Raw genomic sequence first — 14,084 nt, forward strand, 5'->3', positions numbered from 1 at the left:
CTGAAACTATCCTCTTTTTTTTTTCATTTTTACTCTGTTCTGCTCTTCAGAAGTTATTTCTACCATTTTATCTTCAAGTTCACTGATTTGTTCTTTTGCTTCAGATATTCTGCGATTGATTCCTTCTAGAGTATTTTTAATTTTAGTAATTGTGTTGTTTGTCTCTGTATGTTTATTCTTTAATTCTTCTAGGTCTTTGTTAATAGATTCTTGCATTTTTTCCACTTTGTTTTCAAAGTTTTTGATCATCTTTACTATCATTATTCTGAATTCTTTTTCAGACAGTTTGCCCACTTCCTCTTCATTTTTTGGACTTCTGTGTTTCCAGTTTGTTCCTTCATTTGTGTAGTATTTCTTTGCCTTTTCATTATTATTATTATTTTTTAACTTACTGTGCTTGAGGTTTCCTTTTCCCAGGCTTCAAGGTTGAATTCTTTCTTCCTTTGGGTTTCTGCCCTCCTAACGTGGTCCAGTGGTTTATGTAGCTTCATATAGGCTGAGATTTGTGCTGAGTTTTTCTTTGTTTGTTTGTTTTTCCTCTGGTGGGAAGGAGAGTGAGGTGGTAATCCTGTCTGCTGATGACTGGGTCTGTATTTTTGTTTTGTTTGTTGTTTAGATGAGGCATCCTGCACAGGGTGTTACTGGTGTTATTGGTGGCTGGGTCTTGTTTTCGAGTGGTTTCCTTTGTGTGAGTTCTCACTATCTGATACTCCCTAGGGTTAGTTCTCAGGTAGTCTAGGGTCTTGGAGTCAGTGCTCCCTCTCCAAAGGCTCAGGGCTTGACCTCTGGATCTTTTTGCCAGGATTCAGTTGCTTTAAGATCCTTAAGATACAGGTACCAAGTCTCTCTGTCCCTGTAGTCAGTAAGGTTGATGAAGGCACCGTGAGTCCTGCACTGAATACATAATTGATCTCCATCTGCTTCTTCCATTCCTGGAGAAATTGTGTCCTCAGAACACCTCCATTACGGGGTCTTCTAAAATCTGTTTTCAAAAATTCTTAATTTTTCCCACCTTCAGAGGTGAGAGGTCAAGACAGGAAGACGTGTGAGTGAAGCAGGCCGAAAACCCGCCAGGGAAGTTGAGTGGCCCTCAGGACTTCAGAGGAGTTCCGAGAGCATTTTTTGTCGATCAGACTCTAAGAGGCTGTGGCTTTCTGAAGGTCGCAGAACTGGTGAGCAGCGGAGCCGGGGTTCTTCCCGGCTCCAGAGGCCGAGTTCCTGACCCCTGGTTGCCCTATACCACCTTCTCGTTGTCAGCTTTTCTTCAGGTCCCAGAAGGACAGTCCTCGTGGGCCTCCTTGATCTCAAAGGAGAAAGGCGTGTAAGGACCTGAGGGCACTCAGCCTAATTTAAGGCCTGCTCCTGGGTTCAGCTGGGAACCTGTGTCTTGGCAGAAAGAAGGTAGAGGGAAATCAAGTGTGCTGCCACTTTTGATAGAAGATACTACAGGCTGAGGTTGTAGCGAGCAAGGTGAAAAGGTGGGGTTAGGTGGGGGACCGCCAAAATGTTAGCAGTCGGGCATGCAGAAGTTGATAGACTGGGGAGTAACAAGATGCTTTACCGAGCCTGCCATTGGGCAGGGAAATAGCGGCAACAGTGGTGGTAGTGGTGGGCGTAGCGTTACTGGAGGGGACCCTTCCAGGGCCTAGGATCAGGCTCCTGTCTAACTTGGAAGTGCATTGTCTGAAGAGACACACGTGTTGACAAACCAAAGGGCTGTATTGAAGAGTGGTGTCTGAGCAGAGGGCAGGAAGGTGAGGGACCCCAGGAGCACTGCTCTGCCCGGTGGCTCGCAGGCTCAGGCTTTATGGAGGTGGGTTACTTTCTGGGTTGTCTCTGGCCAATCATCTTGTTTGTGTCTGTATCTGGTCTGACTCAGGGTCCTTCCTAGTTGGGTGTGCATCTCTCAGCCAAGATGGATTCCAGTGTGAAGGATTTCTGGGAGGTTGGCAGGACATATTATGGGCTGGGCTCTCCTCTCTCCTCTTGACCCCTCCCAAATTCTTCTTGGTCCAAGGTTCCCTAACAATAGTGGTTTCTACTGTGTTCTTGCTGTGTAGGTGGCACCTCGCTAAATATTTGCATGATTTCCTCATTCCTTACCACCTCATCAAGTAGGCATGGCTTTGATCACCCCCATGGTATAGACAAGGTCACAGGACTCAGGGTAAGAGACCATGTTGGGACTCAGACTCAGGCCACTGGATTCTAGGATGCTTATTCTCAACCACAGTGCCTGTCTCTCATCTGAAAGGAACCAGGGATAGCCAACCACTAATGCCAAAGAAGCTGAAATTGAACAGTTCTATGAAGACCTACAAGACCTTCTAGAATTAACACCCAAAAAAAGATGTCCTTTTCATCATAGGGGCCTAGAATGCAAAAGTAGGAAGATAACCTGGAGTAACAGGCAAGTTTGGCCTTGTAGTACAAAATGTAGCAGGGCAAAAGCTAACAGAGTTTTGCTAAGAGAATGCACTGGTCATAGCAAACACCCACTTCCAGCAACATGAGGCTACCCTACACATGGACATCACCAGATGATTAACACCAAAATCAGACTGAATATATTCTTTGCAGCTGAAGATGGAGAAGCTCTATACAGTCAGCAAAAATAAGACCAGGAGCTGACTGTGGCTCAGATCATGAATTCCTTATATTCAAATTCAGACTTAAATTGAGGAAAGTAGGGAAAGCCACTAGGCCATTTAGGTATGACCTAAATAAAATCCCTTACAATTATACAGTAGAAGTGACAAATAGATTCAAGGGATTAGATCTGATAGACTGAGTGCCTGAAAAACTATGGACAGAGGTTAGTGACATTGTATAGGAGGTGGTGATCAAAACCATCCCCAAGAAAAAGAAATGCAAAAAGGCAAAATGGCTGTCTGAGGAGGCCCTACAAATAGCTGAGAAAACAAGAGAAGTGAAAGGCAAAGAAGAAAAGGAAAGGTATACCCATCCGAATGCAGAGTTCCAAAGAACAGCAAGGGGAGATAAGAAAGCTTTCCTAAGTGAACAATGCATAGAAATAGAGAAAAACAATAGAATAGGAAAGACTGAAGATCTCATCAAGAAAACTAGAGGTACCAAGGGAACATTTCATGCAAAGATGGGCACAATAAAGGACAAAAGTGGTATGGACCTAACAGAAGCAGAAGATATTAAGAAGAGGTGGCAAGAATACATAGAAGAACTATACAAAAAAGATCTTAATGATCCAGATAACCACAATGGAGTGATCACTCACCTAGAACCAGCCATCCTGGAGTGTGAAGTCACATGGAAGCATCACTACGAGCAAAGCTAAGTGGATGTGATGGAATTCCAGTTGAGCTATCTCAAATCCTAAAAGATAATGCTGTGAAAGTGCTGCACTCAATATGCCAGCAAATTTGGAAAGCTCAGCAGTGGCCACAAGACTGGAAAAGGTCAGTTTTCATTGTAATCCCAAAGAAAGGCAATGCCAAAGGATGTTCAAGCTGCTGCACTCATTTCACATGCTAGCAAAGTAATGCTCAAAATTCTCCAAGCCAGTCTTTAACAGTATGTGAACCAAGAGCTTCCAGATGGTCAAGCTGGATTTAGAAAAGGCAGAGGAACCAGAGATCAAGTTGCCAACATCCGTTGGATCATAGAAAAAGCAAGAGAATTCAAGAAAAATATCTATTTCTGTTGCATTGACTATGTCAAAGCCTTTAACTGTGTGGATCACAATAAACTGGAAAATTCTGAAAGAGATGGGAATACCAGACCACCTTACCTGCCTCCTGAGAAATCTGTATGCAGGTCAAGAAGCAAAAGTTAGAACCAAACTTGGAACAGCAGACTGGTTCCAAACTGGGAAAGGAGTACGTCAAGGCTGTATATTGTTACCCTGCTTATTTAACTTATATGCAGAATACATCATGTGAAATGTTGGGCTAGATGAAGTACAAGCTGGAATCAAGATTGCCAGGAGAAATATCAATAACCTCATATGCAGATGACACCACTGTTTCAGCAGAAAGTGAAGAACTAAAGAGCCTCTTGATGAAAGTGAAGAGAGAGTGAAAAAGCTGACTTAAAACTTAACATTCAAAAAATGAAATCATGGCATCTGGTCCCATCACTTCATGACATATAGATGGGAAAACAATGGAAACAGTGAGAGACTATTTTCTTGGGCTCCAAAATCACTGCAGCCATGAAATTAAAAGACGCTTGCTCCTTGGAAGAAAAGCTATCATAAACCTAGAGAGCATATTAAAAAGCAGAGATATTACTTTGCCTACAAAGGTCTGTATAGTCAAAGCTATTTCCAGCTGAAGTAGCTCAGCTGGAATTCCATCACCTCCACTAGCTTTGTAGTCATGTATAGATGTGATAGCTGGACCGTAAAGAAGAACTGATACTTTTGAACTGTGGTCTTGGAGAAGACTCTTGGGAGTCCCTTCAACTGCAAGGAGATCAAACCAGTGAATCCTAAAGGAAATCAACCCTGAATATTTATTAGAACGACTGATGCTGAAGCTGAAGCTCCAATACTTTGGCCACCTGATTCGAAGAGCTAACTCATTAGAAAAGACCCTGATGCTGGGAAAGATTGAAGGGGATGACAGAGAATGAGATAGTTGGGTGGCATCACTGACTCCATGGGCATGAGTTTGAGCAAGCTCCAGGAGATGGTGATGGACAGGGAGTTCTGGGTTGCTGCGGGCCATGGGGTCACAAAGAGTCAGACACGACTGAACAATGACAAGGGATGGGGTAAAGGGGACACTGCAAGCATGGTTTAATTTAATCTTTTTATCTACAAACCCCTTACTTGCAGAGTTAGAAACTGATCCCAGGAGTTGGGCCAGAACATTTATGTTTAGTGAAAGAAATGAGTTTTTAAAATTATCCCTTTAAAAATAATTGCTTGCAGTCATCCTCCTGGGGTGAATGCAGTCATCTGGGGTGTGAATGGGTAGGATAAACTTGGAAAGTTTGTTGTGGGGGCATGGTTTCACTGATGAATTTGAACACATGAAGCCTCTATTAAAACTGAAATATTAACAAGAATTGTTCTCAAACTTTGCCTAAAAATAACCCATTATGTTTCCTATTAAAATGCAGATTTCCAAGTCCTACCCCCAGTGTTGATTCAGTGGGCCAAAGGGTGGCCTTCAGAGATCTTCATTTTTTTTTTTTACGGTTACATCATTATCATTATTAATTTTTATTTAAATATACTTGATTTACAATGTTTCAGGTGTATAGCAAAGTCATATATTTAAGCATATTTTTGTTTTCAAATTCTTTTTCCATTTTATGTTATTATAAGATATTGAATATAGTCCCCTGTGCTATGCAGTAGATTGTGTTGTTTATTTCATACATAGTAGTGTGTCTCTGTTAATCTCAAATTCCCAATTTAGCCCTTCCCAACCCATTTCCCTTTTGGTAATCATAAGTTTGTTTTCTGGGTCTGTGAGTCTAGCAGAAATCTGCATTTTTGAAATGGCACCCAGATTGATATTTTTTGCAAGTGTTCTTCTAACCACACTTTAGAAATGTTGGCTAGGAAAAGAAGATTGCAGAGGGAAAAACAATGGGATTATAAAAAGAACTGGGTCCCAAAAAGTCAAGAAAGGAGAGAAAAATACTCAGAACAGGTAGGAAAATAGAAAGCACAGAAGATGGCAAAATTAAATCAGAATACATAAATGACTATATTAAATGCAAACAGACAAAATGCACTATATACTATTTAGAGAGACAGTATAAAGTGTAAGTTGAAAGTAAAAGAATGGAAAAAGATGTCCCTGTGGATACTTTAAAAAAAATCTGTGACTATATTATGAGGCATGAGTCAAAACTGACTTTAAAGAAAGTGGAGACAAGGCTATTTACAGCAATTGTCTCCATATGGAGGGGAATCAGAGGCACAGATCAGGGAGGGGATGGTCATAGACTGAGTCCAGAGCAGAAACAAACAGGGTGATGACCTAAATTTTCCTGCTGCAAGGAAATTTCCCCCTAAACGTCTGTTCAGGGCTTGTACCTGCAGGTGGCTTGGTGGTGGCGCTTCTCCTGGGTGGGCCTTCTCCACTGGCAGCCGCAGCTGTGGTCAAGGATGTTAGATGTAGTATTGCTCGGAATTGAAGGGGAAGCCACACGTTGGGTACAGTGGCCTTAAAGACTGTGTGTTGCCTGGTGGACTGGGTGGTAGAAGTAGGGTGGGGAAAGGTATCAGAGCTGGGAGCCCGCTTGGTTCAGCTGAGCAGAACGGTGAGTTTGGTTAAACAGAGCATATCTGCAGGGGGACTTTGAGCCCCCAACCGTAACGCAGCCTACGGGACTGGGAGTGGACGAAGTAGCAACAGCCGTGGTGTTGGCTTTCAAGGCGCCTACAGTCTAGACAAGGCGCTGTCTATGTTCTATCCAAAAGAAATAGTTTGAAAATTGATCAGATGTGGAGGGCTTACCTGGCAGCTTCTGAGCAACTGCCGTTTTGGCTGTGGCCCCTTCCAACCTGGGCCGAGAGGGCTGATGATGCCTGTGTGAGATTAGTGGTATGATAATAGTTTTCAGGTGACAGAAGTTACCATGCTCTCGCTTCTTATCTAAAGCAGCATCCTTGACTACATATTCGTCATCCTTTCTCTTACCCGCTTTGATTTTCTTTTCAGCACTGGTTACCTGCTGCTGTTCTCATACATACCTTAGGATCTGTCATTTCCTCCAGAGCGTAAGAGCTTTGATTTCTTGGCTCTCTCCCTAGTGCCTAGCACAGTGCCTGGCACTGTGAAGGGAGGAACGGCTTTGAGCATTGAATTGTGCTGGATACTGTGCTCAGCATTTCATCCACGTGATCTCATTTTATCCCAACAGCTATTTTTTTTGAAATTTATTTTTTAGTTTGTATTTTTCTGGCTGCACTAGGTCTTCATTGCTGTGCATGAGCTTTCTCTCGTTGCGCCGTGTGGGCTCAGTAGTTAGGGCTCTAGATCTCAGGCTCGGTGGTTGTGGCCCACGGGCTTTAGCTGCCCCTTGGAAATGCGGCATCTTCCGGGACCGGGGATCGAACCCTTGTTCCCTGCATTGGCAGGCAGATTCTTAACCACTGGATGACCGGGGAAGTGCTTCCCCAGCAACTTTTGAGGTAGGTGCCATCACGTTTCACAAATGTGAGTGCAGTGAGGTTGAGAAAATGACCCCAGAATCGTACAGTCTGTTGAGTGGCAGAGCCCGGATTTGAATTCGGCTCCGTATGAAACTCTAACTGCTCCCTTCTCTCTGCCCTCCCGCTGCAGGGTCTGGGACATGGGCAGCAGGGTGCTCAAGCTCGCTTCGTGGACCGGCGTGGCTCTCGCCGCCTCTGGCGTCTGCCTCTACAGCAACAAGTGCTTGGACCCCAACGACTTTGGTGCTGTCCGGGTGGGCCGAGCAGTGGCCACGGTAGGTTCTCCTCCTTTCGGGAGGGGCAGAGGAGCCGCGGCGCTGCTTGCCGCTGTCCATGCACACGGCCGACGGACTCGCCAGTCACACTGTGCGGCGATGCGCGTGTACCGTGACCTGTGTGAAGACGCTCTCAACTACACAGTTGCACTGTCGTGGAGGTGCCCCCCACGTCCCTGTGCTCGCAACCTCTGCCATCCTGAAGTTAAACATAGAGTGGGATTGCCTGGGGTCTCTGTTCTGAACACGTTACCTCTCCAGAACCTTCCGTATCTTATTTTAGGGGCCGACTCATCCGGCGGTCTCCTTAGCAAACTCACAGGGAAAGAGGCGTTTGCAGCTTTGATTAAATCCTAGCTGAAAACTTGGTCTGCCTCCAGTGAGCTCCTGGGAACGGTTCATGACAGACGCAGGGCTCACACTCAGAGTGTCGGGGCCTGGAAGAACTTTGGGGATGTGCCCCAAGCCCCAGACTCAGAGAAGCTGAGCTGAATACTTGACTGTTGGATGGCTCAGCGACATCGTTCTGGCGTGACGGCGCCCTCTGTACCTCTGCGGAAGGCGACTCCTCCAGACAGCGCTGTGTAATTGACACGGGCTTCACGCCTTCTTTCCTCCTCGGTCTGCCGCAGGATGAGCTCGCGCATTTCTCCCCGTGGTGTAGATACATACTCCGAAGCACAGTCTGTCTGGGCTCTTGTCTAATTGTTTCTTTTCTTTTATTTATTTATTTTTAATTCATTCTGAGCTCACATCAAGTGTAGAAACCTTCATAGTTATAAAGGTCTGTAGTAAAAACTTTTCATCATTGCTCAGAATGGATCAGCTTTTCTTACACACACACTCCCAGCCAGCTCTCACCCACCCATCAGTTAAGTCCTCAGTTATCTACTGTCACTTTCATAAATATGCATGCGCGCGCACACACGCGCACGCACACACACACACACCCCTTATTTTAAATTACCCTTTGCTTCTTAGAACTATAGAGATCATGCATCAGGTAGACTAAGGGGTCTTTCCTGATGCTCAGATTAGGCTATTTTCATCATTGATCCACTTCAGGAAGAGCAGATCTCAGAGAATAATAGTTTCTTTTAATACTCAGCGTTGTCCTGTCCTCTCCCCAGCCTGGCTCAGACATGGGGCCTGTGCCTCAACGTAAACTGGAACCTATCATAGCTCACGATGAGCGAATAGATACACAGGCCATGGAATATGTAATGATTCCCACGTGCTTGCTAGGGGCCCTTTCTGAGCCCAATATTGTCATATAGGCTTCAGGGGTAGAAATGAACTGTCCCGCCCAGGTGCAGCTTTGAAAGAGCTTCTGACTGAGGAGTGTCCATGTGGATAGGTCAGAAAAATAGTCTAAAGCCCGGGATTGTGTCAAGCTGCGCCACTCGGGTGACGGCTGCTGTGGGACCTCAGACACAGGAGTGAATCCTGTGGGCTGGGAGTCAGGATGCTTGTCTTAGGGGGAGCGGGGTTGGGTGGAACCTTAGGGATTTGCAGAGTCCGAGAGGAGGGACGAAGGCATAAGTCAGTGCTATATAAGCCAGCCACTGGGTTGCGCGTTCTTTTCTTCTTTAAATAAGTGCTTTATTTGGGGATCATTCTAGGTTTATAGAAAAGTTGGAAAGATAGTACAGAGTGCCCATATGCCCTTCATCCAGTTTCCCCTAATATTAAAATCTTACGTGACCATGATACATTTATGAAAACTAAGAAAGTAACGTTGGTACATTGCTATTTGCTGAACTCCAGGTTCTATTCAGATTTGGTCACTTTTATTCCGTTTCCGTTTCTGGATCTATTCCAGGATATCACGTTGCATTTAGGGCACTGGATTTTTATTTTTATTTGGCTTAGTTTCTTTTTTTTTTTTTTTTGAAATTTTTATTGAGGTTATTGTAGATTCACTGGGCTGTATATTCTTTAAAGATCTGGGCTCTGGTCTTTTTTTTTTTTTTTTGAGGGGAAGTGATATTTTAAAAATTCTCTTATTGAAATATGATTGCTGTATGATATTATATAAGTTACAGGTGCACAATATCATGATTCACAGGTTTTAAAGGCTATGCTTCATTTATAGTTATTTAAAAATACTGGCTATATTCCTCATGTTGTATAATATATCTTTGTGGCTGATTTTATACCTAATAGTTTGCACCTGTTAATCCCCTTCCCCAATTCTGCCCTTCCCTATTTCCCTCCGCCCATTGCTATTGTTAGTCACCAAGTCGTGTCCGACTCTTTGCAATCCCGTGGACTGCAGCACACCAGGCTTCCCTGCCCTTCACTGTCTCCTGGAGTTTGCTCAACCTCATGTCCGTTGAATTGGGGATGCCATCCAACCATCTCATCCTCTGTTGCCCCCTTCTCCTCCTGCCCTTAATCTTTCCCACATCAGGAAATCAACTTTTCCAATGAGCTGGCTCTTTGCATCAGGTGGCCAAAGTATTGGAGCTCAGCATGAGTCCTTCCAGTGAATATTAAGGACTGATTTCCTTTAGATTGACTGGTTTGATTTCCTTGCTTTCCAAAGGACTCTCAAATGTCTCCTCCAACACCACAGTTCAAAAGCATTAATTCTTTGGTGCTCAGCCTTCTTTTCTGTATTTTCACATCTGTCCATGACTGCTGGGAAAACCATAGCTTTGACTAGACGGATCTTTGTCGGCAAAGTAATGTGTCTCTGCTTTTTAATATGCTGTCTAGGTTGGTCATAGCTTTTCTTCCAAGGAGGAAGCGTCTTTTAATTTCATGGCTGCAGTCACCGTCTGCAGTGATTTTGGAGCCCAAGAAAATAAAATCCTGGGCAACAAAAAAATTGCATCCATTTTTTCCCCTTCTATTTGCCATGAAGTGGTGGGATCGGATATCATGATCTTCTATTTTTGAATGTTGAGTTTTAAGCCAACTTTTTCACTCTCCTCTTTGACCCTCATCAAGAGGCTCTTTATTTCCTCTTCACTTTCTGCCATTAGAGTGGTATCGTCTGCATATCTGAGGTTGTTATTCTCCTTTCACTCTTGATTCAGTTTGGGATTCATCCAGCCCAGCATTTCACATGATGTGCTCTGCATAGCAGTTAAATAAATAGGGTGACAATATACAGCCTTGACATACTCCTTTCCCAGTTTTGAACCAATCCATTGTTCCATGTCTGGTTCTAACTGTTGCCTCTTGACCTGCATACAGGGTTCTCAGGAGACAATAAGGTGGTCTGGTATTCCATCTCTTTAAGAATTTTCCACAGTTTGTTGTGACCCACACAGTCAAAGGCTTTAGCATAGTCAGTGAAACAGAAATTGATGTCTTTCTGAAATTACCTTGCTTTCTCTATGATCCAGTGGATGTTGGCAATTTGACCTCTGGTTCCTCTACCTTTTTAAAATCCAGCTTGTATATCTGGAAGTTCTCTGTTGGTGTACTGCTGAAGTCTAGCTTGAAGGATTTTGAGCATTACTGTGTGAGTATGTGAAATGAGAGCAATTGTACAGTAGTTTGGACAATTCTTTGGCATTGCTGTTCTTTGGGATTGAAATAAAAACTGAGCTTTTCCAGTCCTGTGGCCACTGCTGAGTTTTCCAAATTTTCTGGCATATTGAGTGCATCACTTTGACAGCATCATCTTTTAGTATTTGAAATAGCTCAGTTGGAATTCTGTCACCTCCACTAGCTTTGTTCATAGTAATGCTTCTGAAGGCCCACTTGATTTCACACTCTAGTATGTCTGGCTCTAGGTGAGTGACCACACCATCAAGTTTGTTCTCTATATCTGTGAGTCTGCCTCTTTTTTTATATTCTCTGGCTTGTTGTATTTTTTAGAGTCCATATTTAAGTGATATCATTCAGTATTTGTCTTTCTCTGTCTGACATTTCACTGAGCGTAATGCAGGGCTCTGGTCTTAATTATCCCTGTGGACCACTCAGGCCAGGTCTTGCTAGTGGTTGGTATTCAGTAAGTATATATGGAATGGAATGAAACATTGGCAGTATAGACAAAGGAATGGACTCTTCTCAATACCAGCCTTGTTAAGGCCCTTAATTTCTAAGGGCCGCAGTTGCTGAATTCTAAAAGGGAGGGTTTGGGCTCAGCAACCCTCAAGGCTCCTCTGTGCCTGAGATCCCTGGGAGCCTATAACTTTCTGATTCATCAAACATAGGGGAACCTCTTCTGGATTTTTGACCAAGGGACCTAGATTTAAAACTTATGCTGTTAGAGCAAACATAAATATGAAATGGTGTTTATTTGTGATACAGAGAGGTAGGATAAGTTTATCCAACAGCATTCATCTAACTAGTATTTGTTGAGCATTCACCTGTGCGCTTGGCACTGTGAAAGATGCAAGGGATATGATGATAAATAGGAAGGACATGCCCTTGTGCTTTCAGAGCTTAATTTCTAGCAAAGTGGAGACTGTCCATATACAAGGAAACAAATGAGCAAGGTAACTTTGGATGGTGGTTTGTCATGATAAATAATTGGGAGTTCCCAGTGGGTGGGGGTCTCTTTAGATTGAGAGTCTCTGCAGGGATGGTATTTGTGCAGAGCCTTGGCTGACAGGGAGAAACCAGCCAGACCAGAATCTGGGGGCAGGGCCTCTAAGAGATGGGATTGCTTCTCTGGACATGCCACCTGTGTCAGGGGCCTGTAGATGCGGGCCTTGGATAGCGGAGTAATATTTGATGTCTGGTGCTAAGCCTTCCTCTTTCTTGGTTCACAGACAGCTGTGATCAGTTACGACTATCTTACATCCCTGAGGAGTGTCCCCTATGGCTCAGAGGAATACTTGCAGCTTCGATCCAAGGTAAGGAGCCGTGGGACCCATCTGAGCCGGGCTACTGCAAAGCCAGCAAGCTTCTGGTGTGCAGCTGGAGGTGGGCAGGGAACAGGGTGGGGATTGAGGCAGGTGGCTTGGGAAGAAGGAGGGGAGCTATATTAATGCCCAGGGGTTGGGCTGCCAGGCTGCCGTGAGGCTGGACCCCCTGGTTCTAAGGTTATAAATCTAAAAGGTGCTGTTGGGGAGGCTGGTGTGTGTTCCCGGGGAATGCAAGTGTCCGAGATGACTCAGGAAGGCAGAAGGCAAGCTGTCCCTGATAACTCAGCTGGCTTCCAAACTGCCTCGTCAGGCAAAACCCAATGGGAAGAGGTTAATTGCCTTCCCGTCCTCTGAAGACTGCCCCTGCTCTAGGCCTCCGAGTGGCGCTGTCGACCATACACTCTGTTCTCATTTGGAAGACTGTAGTTGGTTTTGGTGCTCTTCCTAAGTGTCCCAGAGAGTTGGGGGATTAAGCAAGGGGGTACTTGTGTGCGATGTAAGTTGAGTCTGGGGTCAAGTATAGATAGCTTTGGGCTTCCCAGGTGGTGCAGTGGTAAAGAATCCTCCTACCAATGTAGGAGACACAAGAGATGCAGGTTTGATCCCTAGGTGGGAAGATCTCCTGGAGGAGGAAATGACAACCCACTCCAGCATTCTTGCCTGGAGAATCCCATAGAGGAGGAGTCTAGTGGACTAGAGTCTAGAGAGTTGCGGGGTCATATGACTGAGCGATTGACATGATAGATACCTTTGGTTCTTCCAGAGAGAGGTGTGTGATAGAGAGAGTTGTGTGATAGATCTGTGTATCTTTGCTCAGCCTGGAAGGCCCTCTGCCCCTTAGAAAATTCCTCATCATCCTTCAGGACTCAGCACAGACACCTTGCCTCTGTGACGCTTTCCTCCTCAGTCATCCTAGCCGGCTGGAATAATTACTTTTAAAATTTTTATTTAAAGTTTTCATTATGAAAATTTCACCCATCCACAAGGGTAGAGGAGTATGAACCCCTATGGAACTGTTATCCAGCTTCAGAAATTGTCAGCATTTTGCCAGTCTTGTTTTGTCTACTGTCCCCTTTATTCATTCCTTCATTTACTTTATTCATTTGTTACTATTTTTTGCTGAAATACTTAAAAGCAAATCTCCAGCATCATATTATTTGAAAAAAATTCAGTATCTGTCTGTAATAGATAAGGACCTTAAAAAACACCATAACTACAGGACCATGATCATTCAGTCGCTCAGTCTTGTCCGACTCTTTGCAACCCCATGGACTGCAGCATGCCAGGCCTCCCTGTCCATCACCAACTCCTGGAGGCTACTCGAACTCATGTCCATTGGGTTGATGATGCCATCCAAACATCTCATCCTCGGTCGTCCCCTTTTCTTTCTGCCTTCAATCTTTCCCAGCACCAGGATCTTTTCCAATGAGTCAGTTCTTCGCATCAGGTGGCCAAAGTATTGGAGCTTCAGCTTCAGCATCAGTCCTTCCAGTGAATATTCAGGAGTGATTTCCTTTAGGATGAACTGGTTGGATCTCCTTGCTGTCCAAGGCACTCTCAAGAGTCTTCTTCAAATGAACCACTGTTCATTTTGAACCATAGTTCAAAAGCATCGATTCTTCGGTGCTCAGCTTTCATCATACCTAACAAAATTGACGATAATTTCTTAATACCTTTAATAGCTGTCCATATTCAAATCTTCCTCGTTGTCCTCCAAAATTTCTTTTTCAAGTTGATTCAAACTTGTATCCACCCAAAGTGCATATATTACATTTGATTGCTGTTTTCTATATCTTTTCAAGTCTGTAATATTTTCCCTCTCTCTTT

The 14,084-nt window shown here is 44.2% G+C and overlaps 1 protein-coding gene and 2 non-coding genes across 4 annotated transcripts in view; 1 reads left to right on the plus strand and 2 right to left on the minus strand.

Annotated features, from left to right (window-relative positions):
* ADCK1 (aarF domain containing kinase 1) overlaps positions 1-14,084 on the plus strand; it is a 127,635-nt gene that overhangs the window by 10,552 nt on the left and 102,999 nt on the right. For both annotated transcript variants that reach the window (XM_070469684.1, XM_070469685.1), the window contains exons 2-3: positions 7,284-7,428; positions 12,162-12,245. In XM_070469684.1, the coding sequence (XP_070325785.1) occupies positions 7,294-7,428; positions 12,162-12,245 (219 nt within the window). In that variant the 5' untranslated portion in view covers positions 7,284-7,293. The remainder of the gene's footprint in view (positions 1-7,283; positions 7,429-12,161; positions 12,246-14,084) is intronic.
* LOC139035789 (small nucleolar RNA U2-30) lies at positions 8,173-8,242 on the minus strand. Its single transcript, XR_011488501.1, has one exon. It is a non-coding gene; the product is annotated as a small nucleolar RNA U2-30 (small nucleolar RNA).
* On the minus strand, positions 8,404-8,485 carry LOC139035790 (small nucleolar RNA U2-19). Its single transcript, XR_011488502.1, has one exon. It is a non-coding gene; the product is annotated as a small nucleolar RNA U2-19 (small nucleolar RNA).

Source organism: Odocoileus virginianus, chromosome 6, assembly GCF_023699985.2.
Source record: "Odocoileus virginianus isolate 20LAN1187 ecotype Illinois chromosome 6, Ovbor_1.2, whole genome shotgun sequence".
Lineage (NCBI taxonomy): Eukaryota > Metazoa > Chordata > Mammalia > Artiodactyla > Cervidae > Odocoileus > Odocoileus virginianus.